Genomic DNA, 25,376 nt, shown 5'->3' on the forward strand with positions numbered 1-25,376 from the left:
AGGAAAAAAGATAGAATTTATATGATAGGAAGTATTGCTTTGTGATTAATTATAATATCCGGAGTTTTTTTTATTAAAAACACAAATGAGGAGAGATGAATATAACATTTAATTAATAATACACCATGGGTAATGTAAGTACGATTTAAAAAATAGATTTCTTTCATAATGCAAATATACTTTTTGTTTCAGAATCGAACTATTTTTTTTATATTTTACACAAAACAAAATAATATTACTTTTAAAACAGTAAACGAAGAAACGTGCTTAGTTAGACAAGAGCCAGATATGGATAATTTGAAAAAAAGAATGTATGATACTAGACAAGAATCATGTAATTTCAGTAGATGCCTCCTATAGGTGGCACGGTGGTATTTCCTGGCCCATAGGGGATAATGATAGCCTTTTTAGAATTTTCACCCATTTCTAACACTTCGAAAAATTCTACATTCACAGTTAACTGAAGTACTTTCATTTTACTATTCAGAAATGAATTTGAATGTGTATCATGACCGTTTACTTTTTTTGCTATTTTTAAAAACCTAAGGCCACTAGTGCTTTTAGGTCTTTTATCGTGCAGTGAAAACAAAATTAAAAAAAAATCCAAAAAAATCATTTTCATCTGTATGTAAAATTATTTCATATTTTTCTACACCTGATTCATTCCTCAGTTTGGGAAAGTATTTCAGTTGATACTGGATTTTTTGTCCAATCACACTGTTCAGATACATTGACTTAGGTAGGGTACACAAAAGAGCAACCTAAATTCTGGAATGCAAATACTACTGTGCCACCTATAAATGGAAACGTTTTTTGGTTATTCTGAAGTTCTCTAGCGTCTTTTTGGCTTTTTCAAAAAGTAAATCTTTCAATAGATTTATGACTTTCAAAAATCATTATAATCTTTTTTAGATTAGATTTTGTGATTTGCAATTGCATGTTTTAAGATATTGAATTTATGTATAAACGTTTGAATATATATGAAGTGTATACATTGCATCAGAATTCTTGGTATATCATAATTGAATCAGATGTAGTGGGTGCATTTATATTTTCCGGGTCGTAAAATATACCTACTAAATCATTTTTGATATTTTTTATCAGCAGTGTACATTTTTTCAAATATTTCGCTCATAAATCCCCGCCACTGTGTTTACATAGTTTTACTCAAGGACTTACTGAATACTTAATACACTCTTTTTAAAGAAATAGCGATATGGCTTTGTTGTATATGTTTGCTCTGACTGATTACGTGTTACTGTCTGACACTTTATGATGTCTCCCATTTTTACGGGGTTCTTTTTGTTGACTTCGGTTTCCTGTGTAGTGTTTTGTTATTGTGTTTTTGTTGTTGCGTATTGTTTCTGTTTCGTTGAACATATCTAGAATAGATCTTATTTTATATTTGTTTTCTATATTATTCCTTTGTTGTTTCACAAATACATTTGAGTGTAAGTCATGTTGTATTTTAAACATAAATAGTATTTGTGAATTTTTTAACGTGTTTGCTTCGATTAAATTGGTTAGATCAAACAGATAAGGAAATTGTCAACAAATAAATCTTTTCTAACATATACTTAAACAATTTTAAGATATATTACTTCACATTAATTCTAATTCGTAAATAGTTTGTTTAACTTAAAGATCCAGATAAACAAAAATAGTTTCAGATAAAACACATATTTATCTCGGGTCAAAATATTTCTTTTATTACGGACAAGGAAAATATTTCAATTGCTATACTTGTTATACATCATTATCTTCATAAAATTATATCTCTCATTCATTAGCTATTCAGGTAAAAAATAAATTATTGTCCTACTTCCTGAGTAGCTAAAAAAATCTTTAAATAATTTTGTTCCTTCATAACATGGTTTTCCATCCACACTTGTAATAATACTCTTTTAAAATCCCCCTAAAGTTGTTCATTTACTTGTGCTAAACACTGTAAAGGATTTATCATAAAGCCTACGCAAAATAAAATCATTGGACTATTGTATTTATTGCCATCAGTCCGACCTTAGAAATGTCCTCAATAGGTCATAATGTCCTCGCCGGTTTGTCGGCATGTCCGATAGTACTGAATGTCGCCGGTTTGTCGGTATGTTCGATTGTACTGAATGTCGCCCGTTCATCGCCAGTTCGATCGAAATTGTGGTCTTTTGAGTCTGATTTCATTTGATGTTGTTGGTCCGATAACTAATGCATCGGACCTCCCACGGGGCTATGCATACATCTTTTCAAAGTTGACCATGCAGTCGGTCTGTAATAATTACTGTTAACATCATTATGTTTGAAATATGAGTCTCGAGTTAAACAGTATACAATAAGAATTGTACGTCTAATAATTAGACTTGATAGAAAAGCTCCTAAATGAAAATTTGTGTATCACATTATATTGTGTTTCTTCATTAATGAATTATACAGCTGATTTTATTTTGTAGAACTTAATCATCTGTCAGAGTGTGACATCTCTTCCATAGATTTTTCTTTTTCTTCTTAATTAATACTTGTACCTTGAATGGAGAAGGTTATAAATGAACTGAATAATGAACTAAAAGGAACTAAAAATTGGTATTTGCTGCCTTTCTAGTAAAAACTGGTCAACTAAGAATAATGTATCCAGTTAGTCGTCATGCGGAATGGTACCGTGTGATCTAGCAATCTTCATCGTAATTCCCTTCGCCTATATCCCCCTGCTCGGTCGCTACGTTATTTCAGATCAGATAAGATTCTTTTATTAGATAACTAATATTACATTAGTGTTCTCAATTACAAATCTTATCGGGTCGCGACTTTGACACGTGAGTAGGCAGTATCAGCGACGTCACAATGTCTGAGAAGCTATCAACAATATCACAACGTGGGAGAAGATGTTTTCAATATAAAAAAAGAAGATGTGGTATAATTGCTAATGAGACAACTCTCAACAAGAGACCAAATGACACAGAAATTAATAACTCAGTCAAGCTTGTTTTCGTCTCAAGTGTCAAACTGTCCAACGGAAAGAAGGGCACGTGATTGAATGATCTAACGGAAATGGGGGTACGTGATTGAATGATCTAACGGAAATGGGGGTACGTGATTGAATGGTCTAACGGAAATGGGGGTACGTGATTGAATGATCTAACGGAAAGAGGGGTACGTGATTGAATGATTATCTGTTTTTTTCTGCGTAAAGATATCTTATACTATCAGCCGATTGACACAACATGAAGCTTTTCTACTCGTTTGCTACGTTTGCTATCAAAATAAGGTTCGCATTGTGGTTCGCGGCTGATATTTCACGAAATCAAAGGTAGAATAATCGATAATTTATACGTCTGAGTGCGTCAGTATAAATTGGGGTCATATTCATTTCATATTCACATGGTTTTGTTGTGATTTGCATGTAATATTTGTCGTTGGAAGTCCATCATCATAATCATATCAGTTTTCCCGATATTTTTTTCTGTTTTTTTTTTTTGTAACTGTGGAGTCACGGTTATGTTGGTTTCCTCTGAAATATTCAGTATGAAATACAATTGAGAATGGAAATCAGGAATAGGTCAAAAAGACAATATGCCTTCGGAGTTTTGTAAAACTCGTCAAAAACAGAACAGGTACCATATTGCATTACGTTATGCATTGTGGTGTCTTTATGTTCAAGTCATGTCTTGTCACATTATACTTGGACATCTTCTATGTTATCTAAACGGTGATGGCCTGTAAGGTAAAATCATAGAAGCTAATTAATACATTATACAACATAACCATATTTATGATTAAATAATATATTTTTTCCAGCTCATACTTGATTCATTTTTTTTTTCAGTCAATTCTTTTGATAGCTACGTTGATCATTGCAGTAACTGGACTAACAATTTCTATAGGAGTGGTGGTATTTTTGATATATAGATATCTATGTACAAAGAGCAAGAGATATAAATCTGAATCAACTGATTGTGAATTAAGTCAAATTGAAAACAATAATAAAACAGATATTTATGTCAAACAAAATGACCATGACATTCCTCGACGAAGGAAAGACAATGATAGTGCTATTGAAATGCGGGATATTTCTTCTGGATGTTCCGATCAATATGATGAAAATGATCATGTCGCAAATCACTCTCGATGTGGGATACGCTCTATTGGTCCACAATTCACAATCAGCATTAATAGGAAGAAGGCGAATACAAGCATATCAAGCGACGAAACGGCAAATGTGTACGGTCATGGCCAGCCTGATTCACAAGTTGTTGCAATTGCTCAAAGCTATTACAAAGAAAAAACAAATTCGACAGACATCGTAGGTATTGATGACATGGATATCATTAATCATAGACAGAAGAGAAAGTACATTCTAGAAAGACAGAATGCTATTGATAGACCTACTTCATTACTGTTTATAAACCCTCAAACATCGTGTGATGATAATAACCTACCCCAGCAAGGGGCTTTTGTTCATAGATTGGTAACTAGAGCAGGTGGCGAATTAACTGTTTTAGGTGTGAGATTAGAGATACCTTATGGAGCACTTGAGGAAGATACACACGTTACTTTGGGTATCACATGGGACTCTTCTCTCTATCCACAACTGACAAAATCCTGCACTATGTTAAGTCCTGTCGTTGTTTGTCAACCATCAATACAGTTTCTCAAACCGGTAAAATTATCTTTTCCTCACAGTGCAGTCAGTCACGACAAAGATTGGAAACTCTTCGTTTATTATAGAGAAAATGATATTCATGAAACAAATACGGAATGGAATAAATTAGATTCCGATGAAACGTGTAGAACAGAGATTACTCCAAATCAAGTAGTGCTGCATCTGAACCATTTCACATTATATACTCTCATTGGAGAAAGTTTGGAAGGAAGGACAGCCGTAAAAGCAGTCAAACTTTTAGCCTTTACCACTCCATTCCAGATCAGTAGAATGTTTACAGTTAGAATATATTGCATTAATAATTATGAAGACGATTCGGCTGAAATGAAGGTAAGTTAAATACCATTAAATACGATAGTCAGCAAACTTAATGATACAACTATGTTTTACAAGATATTTATTTTACCAAAAATAACTCTAAAATGTATACTAAAATGTCAATCAAGATAAGTAACAATGTGTACCCATCGTCTAACCACGAGAGGACCGTGATAGCGTCTTCCATCCCCACCACAAGGACAAAACTTGGATGATATTTACGTCATTTGGTCAATCATACAACACCCCTAATAGCAAACTGCATTGTGTGTGTAGGTAAAAGTCTTCGGCTAGCTTGATTGTTAGCTAAACCGTAAAATTATTATAAAGTAAACTATACTACCCATCTTTTGGAGTAGTCATTTCCTACATATAGATTTTTCATCTGTCGGAAAAGTCTTAAAGGAGGGTAGTATACCTAAACTAACCTTATAATGATTTCATGGTTCAGTTGACAAACAAGCTAACAAATGACTTTACCTTTACCTACACAATAAATGCATTTTTCTTTAATTTTATACAAGATAGTGTCGTAAAAGATATGAGTTTAAGTCATAAGAAACATCAAATTAAAAAAATAATGCATTATATGTTTTTTTATAACTCAATGGATAGTTTTCATTATAAAACTTATGTACATATACTTTGTTCTGAAGAAAATTCTTTAATTTGTTCATATTTAGAAAAAGTTTACTTTTTTTTTAATTGCTTCCTTCCAGGAAGCAATTCTCCGACATATTTTCCGTATTCAAAGCGACCTCAGTGTGACCCATCTCGTAAAAATCCGGTGATCGCAACACGCATGGATGTCCTTAAATAAACTTTTATCTGATTGTACATGTTAAACACGTGCTCAATATCAATGTTTTTTTGTTGATTGTTGACAAACAGGTGACAATCGTTAAACTTCGGCTTCAAAACACGAACTTTAATTACCTGCCATATTTTCACAACAACACTGACCGATTGAAAAAAAAATTGACGATAATACGAAATTTATGCGAAAAAAAAGGATAAAATCGTGCACAGAAGACTAAGTTTTTGATGTTTGTATGCATTGGTTCAAGAATTGGAATAACATTATTTTTCACCGGTCACTCGTTTCATATGACTTTAAAGTCGGTAATTCATATATTAAAGTTTAAAATTTAGAGATTAAACTCCGAGATAAAGTTGACTATTTCTATATCTCTAATCTGCTTCCGTAGAACACCTCAATTATTCGCCTAGGACCAATTTTATTCATTTAAAAAAAGGAATTCAAATTTGAAATTAAATTCATTTAATGCGAAAAAGTAAAAATATTAGACCAAAGTTTTTAGGTCTATCAACTATAGCAACTTATTCAAAATATAAATATTAAATGTATTTTTTTGTGTCTCTGGTTTTGTGGATTTAGTATTCTAACTTATGACTGGAAGAGAATTCATGAAATTCTACGAAAATGTCTTTCACAAACTGACTTGTTCGTGTGTAGAAATGTAAATACGGAACAAATTACAATTATAATGCATCACTTCAAAAAATGACAACTATTATTAAGCTGTTCTTAAATATGTATATTTTGAAGGGACTAATTGTATAAATGTAGGTTATTTTTATAATTATCATTAAACTAAGCCGAAAACAGGAAATCACTTTTGTCAACATTACAACAAAAAGCATTCAAACTATAACATTAAAAACCTTCCCTTTTTAGCTCACCTGGCCCAGAGGGCCAAGTGAGCTTTTCTCATCACTTGGCGTCCGTCGTCCGTCGTCGTCCGTCGTCGTTAACTTTTACAAAAATCTTCTCCTCTGAAACTACTGGGCCAAATTAAACCAAAATTGGCCATAATCATCATTGGGGTATCTAGTTTATAAACTGTGTCCTGCGACCCGGCCAACCAACCAAGCTGGCCGCCATGGCTAAAAATAGAACATAGGGGTAAAATGCAGTTTTTGGCTTATAACTCAAAAACCAAAGCATTTATAGCAAATCTGATAGGTGGTGAAATTGTTTATAAGGTCAACATCTATATTCCCTGGAATTTTCAGATGAATCGGATAACCGGTTGTTAGGTTGCTGCCCCTGAATTTGTGATTTTGAGGAAATTTTGCCGTTTTTTGTTATTATCTTGAATATTATTATAGATAGAGATAAACTTTTAACGGCAATAATGTACAACAAATTAAGACCTAAAAATAAGTCAACATGACCAAAATGGTCAATTGAGCCCGTAAGAAGTTATTGCCCTTTATAGTAAATTTTTAACAATTTTCACTATTATTTTCCACTGAAACTACTGGGCCAAGCTCATTATAGATAGAGATAATTGTAAGCAGCAAGAATGTTTAGTAAAGTAAGGTCTACAAACACATCACCATCACCAAAACACAATTTTGTCATGAACCCATCTGTGTCCTTTGTTTAATATTCACATAGACCCAGGTGAGCGACATAGGCTCTTTAGAGCCTCTAGTTTAGTATACATATGGTACTGCTGATCACTGGTATACAGACTTTCCCTTTTATTATAAAAATGGTAGCACTGTTACTAAAACGTTCCTTTGTTTATCCCGGTGTGTTTATGTAAATCGTAGAAGTCCTCAAATAACTGCTTGTGATCCAGGATCATTTTATTAAGCATTATAATACATGTACTTACAATTTATTTAGATAATGACACATTTGATAAGATTATCATGTTAAAAAGTAGGATATTTTACCAAATATGTACTTGCTACCAAATATGAACTTTCTATATAAATAAACTATATCTCCTAGACAACAAAAGTAAACATTACAAAATATAGAAACGTGGGAGAGGAATGGTGTTCCGGTTAACCGACTTGAAGATCCACACACTGCTGATATGTGAACGCGGGTAGATGACCTTGAACGAGGATTTCCTATTTATACTTCCTTGTGTAGTACTTTTACATGCACACAAACTTATAATTGTCCTTTTTTGGGCAACACGTCAATGGTCAAAAATTTATCTTCTAGTTTTTACTGTTGCTTCCCTAACCGATGTTATGTTACGAACCTTCTATTTCAAAAACATAACACCGAAATCGAATCATAAAATATGATATTGACACAGGCACTTGTCTCAGATTTTTTTCCCTATAAATTTATAACATATTAAGGTATATATAGAGAAAAATTCTGAGACAAGTGGTTGTGGATATTGACTGTAGTATATTAGTTTACTATATATATATATGGCTATATAATTGTATGCGTGTGTGTGAATAACACGCAAGCACCAGCTTCCAATCGATATTTTCTTCGTGTAAAGAGGTAGTTTAACGATAATATTAAATTTACCCATTAGATAAGCTTATATAGAAGTTTAAAACTAACTTCTTTTAAATTACAAACACGGTTTCAATTATATTTTCGGCTGGGCCGTCCACTAGGATGGCGACGGGGCAATAAAAGGTGACAACTATTTCATCAAACACAACACTGTAGCATACTTGACCATCCCACTGTTTTTTTTAGAAAAGGACTCAATAAAAGTTCCAAGTGTATTCCTTGTAAAAAGTAAAATCATAAAAATACTGAACTCCAAGGAAAATCCAAAAAGTAAAGTCCATAATCAAATGGCAAAATCAAAAGCTCAAACACATCAAACGAATGGATATCAACTGTCATATTCCTCGCTAGGCACATGCATTTTCTTCCGTAGACAATGATGGAATAAACCTGGTTTTAACGCTTAGCCTAGCTAAAACTCTTACTTTTATGACAGTCGCATCAAATTCCATTATATTGACAACGATTTGTGAACAAAACAAGCAGACATAATCTAGGCAAAATTTGTCAAAAATAGGGGTACAGCAGTCAACATTGTTTTAAACCGTATTATTAATCACTATGCAAAAAAAAACATGCAACAAAGAAGCACAAAATGGCATATAGACCAAGCATATTAGCAAAAATTAAAGACAAGAATAAATGATTGAATTTTGGTGTACATAAAAATTCGCATACTCATATCCTACTATCATCCCACATTCCTTTATCTTCTAGCATATGCCTTACATATTTTGTTGCTATTAAGTTTTTTTAATACATACTTGCTCGTTTTCAGAATATCTTGAAGTCATCGAAGGAACTGAATGAAAAGCAAGCAGATGTACCTCAGCCGTTATTTATTCAAGACAATGGTGAAGATATAGTTGTCAGTCTATCAAAGCTTTCAAATGGATGGCAAAACGACGGTATTACGTGTCAGGTATGGTAAATATTGCATTTGCCTGTATGAATCTCTCTCAAAACAATACATCAACTAAACTCCAAGATAGTGCACCTATTGTTCACATATGTTTTGGCAAGTACAGTATTTGAATGTATTAACATGATAGTCTACCTATCTGATGTGACAATGAAACAAAAGTTAAGTAAGCAATATCACGTAACTATGCACCCCCTTCAAATAACTGGTGTATTAAATCTGCTTACTTTTAGGGATGATACTTTTCTGTTTTGATTTCATAGACATACAATTATATCCAATTGCTATCTAGATCTCAGATGCAAAAGGCTGCTTCTATGAACGACGGACGGGTCAAAAAATTATGGTAAAGTACTTTTAAAAAAACTCACTCGGGTCCCGGAGTCGTCTTAGTAAATATATCGGAAATGAGAAATCAAAGAAAAGTGAAAACGACAAAAAACAACAATAAAAGAACGTATATACCACTTAGAGTGCAATAGGGACATGTGCTCTTGTAACTTCAACAAATATGTATTATAAGAGATCTTTTGTCTTGTATTCAATGCTGGTCATATATTAATAATACCTTTCAGATAACTAATACTTCTTCCCTTTTCTAATTGTATATTGTAGATGATTGACTTTAAAAGTGTGTGGAACTCTCTATCACCTTCATGTAAATTTCTGATACATCCGTCAGGACATTCGGAACGGAAAATAGTTTGTGACTTTACCTACAGTCAGAATCCATCCGAAAAAGAAAGAACGTTAAAAGTTTCCGATGAATACAGAGAGGTAAATAATTTATGATGTATGTCATGTTACAAAATGTATAATAACTAAACTACAGAACTCCAAGTACATTTAAAAACCGGTAGTCCCTTAAAAAATGGCAAAATCAAAAGCTCAAACACATAAAACGAATAAAACAACTGTCATTTTCCTGACTTGGTACTAGCATTTTCTAATGTTGAAATTGGTGGATTAAACCTGGTTTAATAGCTAGATATTCAGCTGAAACGATATCATAGTCTACTCTAGTGATTACTATTTATACATGAGTAATCAAAATGTGTCAACAAAACTCATTAGTACAGCTTAAATGATAGAAAATTCCTTGTAAGAAAAACGCTAATGGTTAAGAAGTGATCACTCCAAGATAGTTACACAACGAGTATTCAGTTTCCAAGTATTTTGTTGTGATTTTTCCCCCTTTTTTTATATAAAGAAAGAATATGCATAGGAGCAATACACATCGAATGCCAAAAAGAGACACAAAGCACCATGATCAAAAGATGAAACTACATAGAAAAAAGAAGATGTGGTATGATTGCCAATGAGACAACTCTCCACAAGAGACCAAATGACACAGAAATTTACAACTTTATGTTCCCGTAAGGTCTACTAAAAACAAAAACAAATAACGGATAAACAACACGAACCCTATCACAAACGGGGTCTGATATTAGGAATCGCGGAAGGGCAAACAGTTCCTGCTCTCCCAGTGCATAATAGCATCACATCGATATGTTACATTCCGTTATGTCATACAGAAGAAAGACACATATTTAATAATGACATTGAAACATATATGTAATATAAAGCACAAGGCTCAATGTACTACCAAAATATCCGTAGTACGTGACAATCGATTTGTTCTCCGGAAAAATCCTAAATTATCTGTGTAAATGGTAGTCTTTATTTGCTTTTAGATATCCCCCTTAGCATTGAAAAGACATCCAGGAACACAAAGAAAGGTTATGAAGGATTTAATTCTTAAATTAGATATAAAAGGAGAAAGAGACTATAGACTTTTAGCAGAGAAAATCGGATACTCGTTTGAACAAATAAGATGGTTGGAACAGCAAAATTGTCCAAAAAGTCCAACAGAGATTATTCTTGAAAAATGGATTGGTGACGGACGTGGACTCCAAGAGTTGAAGCCTCATCTTCATCAAATGGGACGATTAGACGCTGTTTCCGCCATAGAAGACAAAATCATATGATTGAAAAAATATATCATTCTAATTTTTCAACGTTTCAAAAGATTTGTTTTAAGTTTCTTCAGTTATACTATACAAATATCTTCTTTTGTTTAGGGAAACACGTATGTACAGATACGTGTAAGAACTTAAACAGGAGACAAAAGGATTGTGCTATAATTCTGAATATATTTTATTAAAACTTGTGTAAATATCGGCCGGCATGTTGTAAATAAAATAACTTTATAGCTTATATCACTTCATACCACAATTTTGGAGCAGAAGGTAGGAAGTATGTCTAGAGCCACTATTTTGTCCCTAATATTGCAAAAATACTAACAAAAATTCTTCAAATCTTTAAAAAAAAATGTTATTAATTCTACAGATAAATAAATATGATGATACTACTGAATTTACTGGTGAGTCTTTTGTAGACGAAACACCCGTATGGATAACATTTTAATCCTGGTATGTATAATGCGTTTATTAATACATATGATAGCTCTTCCTTTTGCACCACACTTTCCCTTTTTCAAAGTCCTGATTACAAAAATGCACATCATAAGAGATTTAATTACCGGTAATTGTCCAACGTGTACTCAATGGTTCATACAAACAATAAACTAAGAAGTGGATAATACGCCTATTCATGGCCAGTGTGCTGTGGTCCTGGTGCATTTGAAGGGTTATTTGTTACATTAATGATTAAAGGGAAAAGGAACACTTTTTTTAAAGTAAGGATGTATTTTTATTGTTAAGAGATCTTATTGTCTTGTTTGCAGTGAGAAACTAGTGTTCCTCGTCATTGTCCAACTATCATAGACTCTTAGTGATGCTTTGAGTAAAATAAAATAATGACAAGAAGATGTTGTTATTCTAAAATGAGACAACTGTCCACCATAAAAAAAATAATGACGTAGACGTTTGCAACTATAGGTCAAAGTACGGCCTTAAATAAGGAGCAATATCCATAATTGAGTAAAATAAGTCATGCCCTGGATGTCTGTGGTGAAATACTTGTTCCTTGGTAATTGTCCTTCTGCCCTGCAATCTTGGTTCTATTAAATGATATACTTGTTCCTGTTATTGTCTTCATGTCCTGTACTCGTGACAGCCTTTGTTAAGATACTATTCCTTTGTAATTGTCTTCCTGCCCTGCAATCTTGGTTCTATTAAATGATAAACTTGTTCCTGTTATTGTCTCCATTTCCTGTAATCGTGACTTCTGCCTTTGTTAAGATACTATTCCTTGTTAATTGTCTTCCTGCCCTGCAATCTTGGCTCTAATAATGAGATACGTGTTCCTGTTATTGTCTTAATGTCCTGTACTCGTGATAGCCTTTGTTAAGATACTTTTCCTTTGTAATTGTCCTCCTGCCCTGCAATCTTGGTTCTATTTAATGATATACCTGTTGCTGTTATTGTCTTCATGTCCTGTACTCGTAAATGCATTTGTTAAGATACTATTCCTTAGTAGTTGTCCTTCTGACTTTTAACTGTCTGTTGTGAAATCATTGTTCCTGATAAATTGTATTAATTCTATGGAATCTTGACTGTCCGTAGTTAGATACTTTTTCATGTGTTATTTTACTCTAGCTTTGAAACTTGAATCCCTGAGTTCAGATACTGGTTTTTGTCCGGGTAAAGACATTCTTGCTTTAGACTCTTCGCTATATGTGTTGAAATGATTGCCTGGGTTCTTTGGTTCTCTATGCTGAGTCCTGTATTATTGTCCTCCTACCTTAGACTCATGGGTGTCTGTGCTATGATAATAGTTCCTGTGTTAGTGTCCTCTTGTTCTGTCCTGTAATATTTGCTGTCTGTGTTATGATAATAGTTCATGGGTTATTGTCCTCTTGCCTTGTCCTGTAATATTTGCTGTCTGTGTTATGATAATAGTTCATGGGTTATTGTCCTCTTGCCTTGTCCTGTAATATTTGCTGTCTGTGTTATGATAATAGTTCATGGGTTATTGTCCTCTTGCCTTGTCCTTTAATATTTGCTGTCTGTGTTATGATAATAGTTCCTGGGTTATTGTCCTCTTGCCTTGTCCTGTGATACTGTTTTTCTGTTCTGAGATACTTGTTCTTGTATTATTGTCCTCTTGTATGAATTTTTGCCTGTCTGCGCTAAGATATTTGTTCTTGTGTTATTGGTCTCTTGTCATTTTTCTTGAAACTCTGTGCAAACATTTGTTTCCTTGATAGCTCTCCTTACGCCCTGGACTATTGCCTTATTTAAGTATTGCTGTTGATTAATGATTTAATATTTGATCTTGCTTTTCATATGCATGACTGCCTTAATAAATTGTAGTTAAAATTATTTCGTATCTAACCTATATACACTGTGTAGTTACCTTCACCGATACTCAATAACAGGTGTATTAAAATGAATTTTTACTTTTAACTAGTATATCTTTAAAATTTCCGACTCATTGAATTTCAATAAATTGTATCAATACAGTTTAACTTCCTCCTACATACAACGAATAAAAGGAACGAGTTAATTACAACTCCACAAATGTTAACAATAATTCATTCATTCGGAGTACTTTAAAAGATCCGAGGGGAAAATGGCAACTGTAAGTAAATATATGTATAATATGTATGTATAATATGTATGTATATGTATAACTTATTATTCTACAAGTGTTAATAATATTACACTCATCCGGAGTACTTTAAAAGACCCGAGGAAAATGGCAACTGTAAGTAAATGTATGTATAATATGTATGTATAATATGTATGTATATGTATAACTTATTATTTTACAAATGTTAATAATATTACATTCATTCGGAGTAATTTAAACAAACCGAGAGAAAATGGCAACTGTAAGTAGTTATATGTATAACTTATTAGGTGAAAATGGTTAACGTGAGATGAATCTGATTTATGTTTTAAGTCTGTCATAGGTCAGATGATCTCAGATGTCTACTTTGGACCTTCTGATATTAAAAAGGCTTATTATATTCTGGATTTAACCCTATTTTTATTAGAAAATTATAAATCTCTTCAATGATGACACATGGACATTTATATAATAGTACTTCAATCTCTTTTCGGTCGAATTGATGCGATTCTGACTGGGTTTTTTTTGTCCCATGTTTGTCTTGTTATACCAGATTTGGTAGTATCATATGCGTACTGATGTCGAGCCCCGCATCCGTTGCTTTCAATTAGTGCTCTCTATTTTGTTTAGCGATACCTTGTTTGATCATTGGTATTTAACCATTATATATTTATCGTAGGCAAAATTAGGTGATTATCCAACCTAAATAGAAACAATGTACCTTTTGGACTTTAGAATTGCTCATTCCATTTTATGATCTTAAAAAAAATATATGTTGCTGATACTCAATTTTCCGTTTTAATGATATAAAATAATTATATGGTCTTATTGTGTATCAACCAATCTATTACATTGCAGGTAGTGAAAAATATTTAAAAAAATAGACGGTTAACCGTCTAAATTATAACACGATGACGTCACGATAATTTCGACTCTTTTGGGTTTTTTTTGGGGGGGAGGTATTTTTTAACCTAGTCCACAACTTTGATTGATGTTAACAGTAAAAACGAAGTCGATGACCCTATAAATGAAGACAACAGTAGTATACCGCTGTTCAAAAGTTATAAATCAATTGAGAGATACAAAAATCCGGTTACAAACTAAAATCGAGGGAAACACATCAACTATAAAAGAAAAACAACGAAACATGAGAAACACTGAAGTGCAACAAAAACAAACGACTATGCAACAAACATACAAAACAAACTATTGGATAACAACTGCCATACTCCTGACTTAATACAGGACATTTTAAGAAAAAAAAAGAGAAGTTGAACCTGGTTTGGTGGTTAGCCAAACCTCGCGCTTTATGTCCATGTTGATTATACCGATAAAATGTACTAATAAATACAATAAGATTTAGAACAGAAATATAGATAAATAAATAAAATAATAGTACATTTTGACATGTTAACCATAAAATAATATATATAATAATTTTACATCATAGAAACGGAAATTGTTGTACCAAGAACATATTAGTTTTTAAGAAAATCATTATTTTTTCGATTTTCAGATATAGTTCATAGAGCCGAAAATGTGCCACATTTAAAGAAAATCTGTTGCATAGCCCATTTACTGTAACTTGACCTTAACTCTAACGGAAGTACTGTAACTTGACCTTAACTCTAACGGAAGTAAAACTATCAAACACATAATGATGACATTAAGAAGTCAAAATGTGTAATCTCTTCGTTAACTGTATATCTCATTTCTACTATGTGTAATCTCTTCGTTAACTGTATATCTCATTTCTACTATGTGTAATCTCTTGGTTAACTGTATATCTCATTTCTACTATGCATACATGTGATGTGTCTCATGAGCCAAGTAAATCTGGGTTTGATTGGCGGATTCCATTTATGCCTTCGTTTTCTTAATTTGGTTTTATCATATAAAACTGACTTGTGTTCACTAAATAAAATTGATTATTTTGAGATCCGCTTTACATATAGCCTAAATTGTTTCAATAATCTATGGGCGTCAATAAGACTTAACGGCTTAATAAGACTGGTATCTACTGTCAGATTAAAAGAAAAAAAAACACAATATTTTAGCAGTCAAAAGGGTCTACGAAAATGTAAGAAAATGCCATGAATAGCCGGAGCCTATCTTGTTATTGGGACCATCCGACGAAGCTAAATAAGCTGCTGAATTCAATACAAATCATTTTTTAATAATAAATTTGTAATCCTTTGCATACATGGCATAGTTACATGTACATATGTTTAATTCGTCACAATAGATAAATTAACTGTACACTATAATATTTTTTGAATTTGAGTAAAACATGTTTTGATTTGTATCGATCACGATAGGGTGACAAACTATGAAATTTGTTGTCTAACTCAAGAATTCTGTATATTAATATTTGCATTTAAATAAACACATCATAGACGAATGAATTAAAATTTGGTATGCCATACGCGCGTTTGTCTACAAAAAAAAAACACCATGCAGTAACGCGCGAATCAGAAAAAATATTGAAAGTTCAAATAAAGTAAAAGGTTAAAGATCATTCCAAAAGGTATTGCTTAAAAAAACTTTCCAATGTACTTGCCATGTGGATATATATTGAAGCCATATTGAAAAAAATATGTTAATCAAGGAGACGGTTGTTAACTAATGTTTAAATCCCATAATTCGATTAGGAGATGACGATTCAAGGTTACAAACAAAATACGAGAAAATCGCATGAACCTACGCTGGACTAGGTGCGCCGACAGAACAAACAGCGAATAATGGTAGACATGCATTAATCGCCATCTAAATTAACACTAAGTCAAACTGTCACAACCGGAAATATAACACACTCAGTAAATACACATTATACGACTATACTGGAATCTAAAGAAAGAAGGCCCAGAAAGTATGTTACTAGTATTTTGAGACACCGACACATTGTATCGGATAACCAGTTTCATTGAAATGACCGTAAAACTGGTTAATGTCGTTTTCAATCGTTCTTACTTAAAACTCTATAGGAGCAATTTATGTGCTAGGAGCTACACAACTGTAAATGTAATCTGTATACTGTCAGCATGCAACAATGTAACGTATTCCTTCTTATTTCTTGATAGGGAGATGCTGGTCTAATTATTGCTGTACTTGTGCTGCTACTAGTAATAGGCCTTGGTTTATTCGGAGCATTCCTTTGTTGGAAACTCCGTGAACACCATTCAAGCATAAATAATTTGCAGGACCAGTTGGAAAAGTTGAAAGAATATGATAATCATAGAATAATCGATTTAGAAAAAAAAATCAAACATTTAAAAGCAAACATTCAAGCTGACAAAGGAGAATCGTCAGAAATAGTGGATGAAACGGTTACCTTTAGACAAAAGAAAATAAGCAATGACGACATACATGTGGATGTTGATGATATTTTACCGAACAATCCACAACACCAGGACCGTTTAATCAAACCATCAATGGTCATCAAAATTGGAAAAGATATCACAAATGCCCACGGAAATGTACAACTGGATTCTCAAGTTGTTGCAATTGCCCAGAATAATTACAAACATAAAACAAAGTCAAAAAATCTAATTGGAATTGATGAAATGGACTTTGTTCTCAAAGAGGGAGACAAATCTTTCATGTCCGAGACAACAAGGCGACAAACTATTTATAATGGGAGGCCAACCTCTGTACTTATAAACGAGTCTTCGTTTCTCGAGGAAAAGGGAAATTCTGAGAAAGGTATCTTTGTGCATAAAACTGTAGGTAAATCAGGAGGCGTTCTTCAGGTTTTTGGAATACAACTAGTGATTCCAAGTGATGCTCTAACAGAAGATACACAACTTACTGTCGGAGTAACTTGGGATGCATCTATTTATCCATCACTTACTAAACAAAGTTCTTTATTGAGTCCAGTAGTCGTTTGCCAACCTGCAGTTAAGTTCCTTAAGCCTGTAATTTTATCATTCCCTCATTGTGCTGTTCATGAAAAGGAAAACTGGATACTCAAAGTATTAAACAGAGAAAATGATTTGCATTGTAAGAATGATGAATGGAGAGACCTTGATGAAGAGAATGCTGGTGACATTGATATAAACAACAATAAAGTAGTATTAAAGTTAAGACATTTCACGCTATATGCAGTTGTTGGAGAAAGCTTGGAAGGAAAAACAGCAGCAAAGGCAGTGAAACTTTTAGCCTTTACTTCTCCTTTACAAAGAGATAAAATGTTCACTGTTCGAATCTATTGTATCAATAACTATGATGAAATTAAGGTGAGTGATTGTACATGATAACATGAATGTGTCCTGAAACATTTTATGATTAATCTTTTAAATTTTGTTCACTAGCGTAAATATGATGAAGATAGTTCTAAAAAAAAAAACACATATCATAATTTTACCACTGAGTGAGACCGTAGAAATAATATCAATGTGAAACTTCAATAGTGAGACGTCGGATAATATTTTAATACATGGACTACCAAGTTATTATTAATAAACATGATAAGGGGGAGGAATTTCAACGTTCATTTTTTTCTCTCTCACAACGACGAAGACTTAATTTTGTTCTTCATGCTAAGCAAGTTTTCATGATTTCAGAATTTCACGTAAACAACGTAAAATTAAGACAGCTTCAATTTTTTTCGAGATACACAGTATATAGTAAAAAAAAAATCACATAATTTCTATGTAATCCGGGGACAAAAGTAAGGTTCAAGTATTATCAAGTGGAATGTCTGAATCTTTCGTCAAAGAGTCCATTGTATTTTGTTCAACGACTTAGTTTAAACATATTCTATTTCCTCAAAGTAAAATGGATTGGACACAAGTAAACCATACAATAAATTACAATACAATATTAATATGAGCATGCAATAATTCAAAATATAAAATTGAGAAAGGAAATGGTGAATATGTCAAAGCGACAACCACCCGACCATAGAGCAAACAACAGCCGAAGTCAACCAATGGGTCTTCAATGTAGCGAGAATTCCCGCACCCGTAGGTGTCCTTCAGCTGGCCCCTAAAATATGCATAATAGTACAGTGATAATGGACGTCATACTAAACTCCGAATTATACACAAGAAACTAAAATTTAAAATCATACAAGACTAACAAAGGCCAGAGGCTCCTGACTTGGGACAGGCGCAAAATTGCGGCGGGGTTAAACATGTTTATGAGATCTCAACCCTCCCCTATACCTCTAGCCAATGTAGAAAAGTAAAAGAATAACAATACGCACATTAAAATTCAGTTCAAGAGAAGTCCGAGTCTGATGTCAAAAGATGTAACAAAAGAAAATAAATAAAATGACAATAATACATAAATAACAACAGACTACTAGCAGTTAACTGACATGCCAGCTCCAGACCTCAATTAAACTGACTGAAAGATTATGTCTTCATCATATGAATATCAGGTACAATCCCTCCCGTTAGGGGTTTAGTATCATACTATCATAAAATATATGAGAAGAACATAACCCGTGTCATGCCAACAACTGTTTTTTTTAGAAATAAATGTGTTTAGTTCCGATGCAAAGACCCTATCAGTGAATCAATGTTAAAGCCAAAATATGCAATCTTTAATGACCTGACAACAGTATCGTAACTATATCCCCTTTTAATAAGTCTATTTAAAGGTTTTGTTAGTTTCTGAGGAGAATACTGACATTTTTGTGCTTTATAAAGAATATTTCCATAAAATTTTGGATGTGAAATACCTGAACGTATAAGATGTCTGCATGTTGAGTTATATTTACGAATTATTTCCTTATACCGGTGATAAAATTTAGTAAATGTTTTGACCAGTTTGTGATATCGAAAACCCTGGTGTAATAATTTTTCAGTAATACATAAATTTCTCTCGCTAAAATCTAATACATTGTTACATACACGAGCGAATCGTACAATACTTTACCAGTCTATCAATTGAAAAAGATGAAACAATAATGACGTAAAAATTGATGATGATGATGATGATGATGATGATGATGATGATGATGATGATGATGATGATGATGATGATGATGATGATGATGATGATGATGATGATGATGATGATGATGATGATGATGATGATGATGATGATGATGATGATGATGATGATGATGATGATGATGATGATGATGATGATGATGATGATGATGATGATGATGATGATGATGATGATGATGATGATGATGATGATGATGATGATGATGATGATGATGATGATGATGATGATGATGATGATGATGATGATGATGATGATGATGATGATGATGATGATGATGATGATGATGATGATGATGATGATGATGATGATGATGATGATGATGATGATGATGATGATGATGATGATGATGATGATGATGATGATGATGATGATGATGATGATGATGATGATGATGATGATGATGATGATGATGATGATGATGATGATGATGATGATGATGATGATGATGATGATGATGATGATGATGATGATGATGATGATGTGGATGTACCGCAAATAGACTTTTTCTACATAACAAGAAATCTCTCAGACCTTTTAATAAATTCCAATAAATTTTCAAATATATTGACGTTTTGTTCATACAAGAGGTTCGGATTACCAGTTAGATGTTAGTAACTTAACATTCAGTTTATGGTCACCAGGAAGCCATCTTAGATTCGTTCATCAGAATTTTTCTCTGGTGTGTATATAAAGAACAGTCGAATAGGAAATGGCGTACAGTCTCAATGTTACATCCACAAAAACAAGGTGGGTCAGCAATTATATTGACTCTAAAAACTAATAGGGGATATTTCATTTGAAGGTCTAGTCAGATTTTCTTCTCTCTCTTAAGTATTACAAAACCTCGTCATATAATATGTAATGTCATTTTTATTATTTCCATGAAATTTGTTTTAGGACATTAAAAAGGAGGCAATGAAACTAAACGAGAAACAGGCTGATGTTCTACAGCCATTGTTTATTCGTGATAATGATGAAGATGTGACTGTAAGCTTAATAAATGTTTCAAAGGGATGGAAAACTGATGGTGAAAAATCTCAGGTACACAACTCGAACAATTTAAGTATACGAATTGGTTTGCTGAATTAAATTTCAGGTATTATGTACACAAGACGTGTCTTATTATAAATTTAAAAAAAAACAAAAAAAAGTGCTATACAAATCGATTGAGAGAAAACAAATCCGGATTACAACCTTAAACCGAGGGAAACACATCAACATTAACAGTAACAAAAAATTCATGAATTTTGCGATACTTAAATGTAAAATTTAAGATGACGTATCTCTTTAAATGTCTACAATTGTCTTAACAAAAAAACATAACACCATGTTGTGGAATACAGTTTTTATCAAATAATGCATTTTTTAATTTATATTAAAGGAAATCTTGAACCAAAACAAACTTTGATTTTTATATGAATACGCTTTAACAAAATTAATTACCCAAAGCATGTTTGTATTAGTTCTCTCTATAAACATTTATAATATAGTTATGCAATAATGATATGAAAGTGTTCAGGGTCCCTCACAAGTAATATTTAATTCGTTTGGTTAAACAAAATATATACAAATATAGAATACCTCAATCGCACTACTAACAGGAATAAGTAAAATTATCTTACCTCCTATACATTTCTAGGAATGTGATTGGTTAAAAGCGTCCGCGTGAAGACCGTGTATATTTGATATTAGGTTAGTAGGTAGGCGGGGCTTATTTCATACACGGTTAGTAGTGGAGTTACATCCCTTTATATTCCATATTAGGTGGTAGGGAGGCGGGGCTTATTTCATACACGGTTAGTAGTGGTGTAACGTCCCTTTATAAAAACAAAACAGAACTGAGAAAAAATCTTCAAGATTTCAACAGACGAAGATTAGGATTGAAATAAATTCATTAAACACATTTAAACCTAACAAGTTGTTATCGTTGGCTATTGTTCTTGTAGGATCAATGGAATGAGTTTCTTAATGCTAACAGTATTGAAGACTGGCTTGCTCATTTTGGTAGATTACAAGTCTAAATTTTACACGTTAAGATAGTCGGTTAGATAAATTCGTTACATAGTGTGCTAGTGACGTAATACGGTATATATGGGGTCAGTAAATTCCATATGGGGTGAGAGCGTAGACTTGTTATCTACCAAAATGAGCAGAAATGAAACTGAGGAAACAAACATCAAAATGGGATAAATTGATTTAAGTGATTCAATGATAGAGAAAAACATCTACACATATGGTCAAATTCTATATCACGGTATCAAATCTGTAGTGAATTATGCCATCAACACCGTTCAAAAACACAAGGATTAATTACTATGAATAAAACTTGTGGAGTGTTTCTTCATTTAAAGGAAATGCAGATTAATCAAAACTATATCTTCTAAATAAAATTAAAATCAGTACAATACAAATGTATTATCACAAAAATACAGTTCGCCTGTGGATGACTCATCACCTTTCAGAAATGGTGTTTATATGATACATACTACTTTATATTATTTTCTAGAATATTGACTTTGAATGTATATGGCACTGTTTGTCTCCATCCTGTAAGTTTCTTTTTCATCCTGAGACAACTGTTAACAAAATAGTATGTGATTTCAACTATAACCAACATTCATCAACAAAGGTGCGAAGTCTGAAAGTTGCGCAAGAACAAATACAGGTAATACATCTTAACGAGGCAGCTCAAAGTAGAGATTTATTGTATGATAAGGTTGGTGATTATATTATAAGTATAGAAAATTACTGAATCAGATGTGATAGAACCAGTCTTTCTACAATATTCTATATAGGGAAGAAAAAATGTTTATACTAGTACATGAGGAAGTTTTTGAATTTTTGAATTTTTACGTATACTTAAATCTCGCTTTATTGTCTTAGTTAAAAAAATAGGATGAATAAAATAAACTGTAGAATAAAACAACTACATGTATATTATAAAAAAAAAAAAAAAAAAAAAGTAAATCGTTATGTGTCAATATCTTTTTTTTTCAGTTTTTACCTCTTGCTTTAAAGGAAAATGTCGGGCCAGAGTATACACTGCTTCAAAAAATTATTTTAAAATTAGATCCCAAATCAGACAATGATTACAGAATACTGGCAGAGAAAATTGGTTACACATATGAACAAATAAAATGGCTGGAAACACAAGACAGTCCTACAGAAATACTGCTAGACAAATGGATCAGTGGTGGAAAACTTGTTTCAGATTTGAAAGGTCATTTATCAGACATTGGACGACTGGACGTTCTTTCAGAGATTGAAGAATATGAAAGCAGTATCGCCTAAATAATAACCATCTCGTGAGATAATATTGGTTATATAACATAGGTAATCATCACGTTAGATATTTCCTGTATATGAAATCATCATATTATATATTATTATTTGATACCCTACTAAATTATAACACGAAACATTTGGCAATGTTATACCTCAAATATTTCAGGTCTATGAATATTATTTGATATCCGTACTTACATTGATTTTTGTTTTCAATAAATTAAAACATAAATATATATGTTTTGATTTAAAGTTATAAAAACCTCAAGTCCTACATTATGTCGATACTTATATTTGGGCATTGCACAATTTCATAAACTCGTCATAGATACCAGGATTGATATTTTTATATTTGCGTCAGACGCGCGTTTTTGTTCTACAAAAGACTCATCAGTGACGCTGGAATAAAAAACGTTAAAAATGTCAAAATAAAGTACGAAGTTGAAGAGCAATGAGGACCAAATATATCTAAAAGTTTATCCATCTGAAACATGACAACTATCCTTATATATTTACCGCTGGATGAGAGAAGTTCTTAAAAACATACCGATAAAATCGATTGATATGCAGCAACGATTATTATTTTTCACATTCAAATAGTCCTTATTCAGATTGAAACATGTGAAATGTAATGCGAATACGTCGAGAAGAACGCATTTACACGTTCCCAAATTGAAATGATTCAATTTTGATTTTTTTTAACTCTTTAAACAGATAATCTATTGTGTAAAAAATAAATGTCTTTAATTTTGTTCTACATGAACAGAGATAACTTTTAATCTTTGTATTCCCAGAAATAAAAAATGAAAAGATGTGGTATAATTGCCAATGAAACACCTTCCCACCATAGAGAAAATAACGCAGAAGTTAACAACGATTAGTCACTGTATGTCCTTGAACAATGAACAAAAGGGGGGGGAAGACTAATATTTGTATATTCTTGTCATGATTATGAGCTGATCGGCGTGCTCACAACTTAGTTTGAGAATATAGGTCTATTTTGAAAAATTGTATCATGGTTAGAACTATTTAAGTGCATTGATTTATTCAAATGCTCTTATCGTTAAGCAGAAAAGATTAACATTTTTTCGCTAAATAATGAATTGTATATATATTTCAAATAAAACTATCTAAAAGATGAACAATTGCGCTTTAGAAATATCTTTTCCTTAGTGTGGTTACCAGCTAAAACAAAATATTGATTGTGTTGTCTTTATCATACGAGGATTCACCTATCTATTGTTCCCGGGTCATCGGTTTACCAATTGTAATATCACATTTAGTTTTACAGTTATGCAAATATCTTTATTTCTATGGAAATAAAGATTGCAATTAATACAGGCAGGAAACTATTTAAGACAAAATGTACCAATTTGTCCTTGAAAAAGAACAGTTTAATCTAATATAAAATAGAAGATGAGATATGATTGCCAATGAGACAACTCTCCACATGACCAAATGACACCAAAATTCTGTATATATGTGAATGTCCCAAATCATGAGCCTGTAATTCAGTGGTTGTCTTTTGTTGATGTGTTACATATTTGTGTTTCGTTCATTTTTTGTACTTAAATGACGGCGTTAGTTTTCGCGTTTGAATTGTTTTACATTGTCATTTCGGGACTTTTATAGCTGACTATGCGGTATGAGCTTTGCACATTGTTGAAGGCCGTACGGTTCCCTATAGTTGTTGATTTCTGTGTCATTTGGTCTCTTTTGGAGAGTTGTCTCATTGGCAATAATGCCATATCTTCTTTTTATATTAACTCATCAGATGGATACACATAGAAATACTACACAGAGTGGACTAAGTTTGTTTTGATACACAGTTTTTTATTGAACTACATGTCCTTGGCTTCGAGTTATCTCAGTTCGGTGCTTTCAGGTCGTTATTTTTTGTAATTTATCCCTTTCAATGGATTTTTATATTTCTGACGTAAAAGGAACGAATTATAGAATACTATAGTACATACGTCCGCACTTCATTCTGTTAGTGTGCCCGTCCGTCAATAATCCATACGTTAAATTTGTAATTTGTAATAATATGGTACTATTATAGCCTAATTAATAAAGGACAATTTTTACATGATTTGATCAATGTACTACAAGCTTTACACTGTTGTTGAGATTGTTGAGTGAAGAATAGGTTTTGTTTTTTTACGTTTGTCATTTCAGAGTCATGAGAGTTTTAACAATCATATTTGACACAATAGTTATACTATATAAGATATTATAATCTATATTTTTATACTTTACTAATACCAAATAAAATGCTTCTAAATTTTTCATTTAAATATCGCAACAATTGTGAAATGAACAATGCGAGCATATCTGTTTATAACAGTTTGTTCCTATAAGTTGTGCTTATGTGCAATTTTCCCTGGTTATGAGAGTTTAGT

The 25,376-nt window shown here is 32.4% G+C and overlaps 2 protein-coding genes across 4 annotated transcripts; both read left to right on the forward strand.

Annotated features, from left to right (window-relative positions):
- On the forward strand, window positions 1-11,412 carry LOC139518042 (UNC5C-like protein). Its single transcript, XM_071309684.1, has 5 exons — window positions 1-134; window positions 3,815-4,981; window positions 9,052-9,195; window positions 9,811-9,972; window positions 10,890-11,412. The coding sequence occupies exons 1-5, from the start codon at window positions 126-128 to the stop codon at window positions 11,181-11,183; spliced, it is 1,776 nt and encodes a 591-aa protein (XP_071165785.1). The 5' UTR covers window positions 1-125; the 3' UTR covers window positions 11,184-11,412.
- A 2,084-nt stretch (window positions 11,413-13,496) lies between these two features.
- On the forward strand, window positions 13,497-23,893 carry LOC139518043 (UNC5C-like protein). Of its 3 annotated transcripts, none has more exons than XM_071309685.1 (5): window positions 13,497-13,740; window positions 16,812-17,966; window positions 20,590-20,733; window positions 22,199-22,357; window positions 22,690-23,893. In XM_071309685.1, exons 1-5 carry the CDS (start codon window positions 13,732-13,734, stop codon window positions 22,981-22,983), a joined length of 1,761 nt encoding a protein of 586 aa, XP_071165786.1. In that variant the 5' UTR covers window positions 13,497-13,731; the 3' UTR covers window positions 22,984-23,893. The 3 variants fall into 3 exon arrangements, with proteins under 3 accessions (XP_071165786.1, XP_071165788.1, XP_071165787.1); XM_071309687.1 differs by lacking the exon at window positions 13,497-13,740 and adding an exon at window positions 13,794-13,866; XM_071309686.1 differs by lacking the exon at window positions 13,497-13,740 and adding an exon at window positions 13,920-13,993.
- The last annotated feature ends 1,483 nt before the right edge of the window (window positions 23,894-25,376 follow it).

Source organism: Mytilus edulis, chromosome 3, assembly GCF_963676685.1.
Source record: "Mytilus edulis chromosome 3, xbMytEdul2.2, whole genome shotgun sequence".
Lineage (NCBI taxonomy): Eukaryota > Metazoa > Mollusca > Bivalvia > Mytilida > Mytilidae > Mytilus > Mytilus edulis.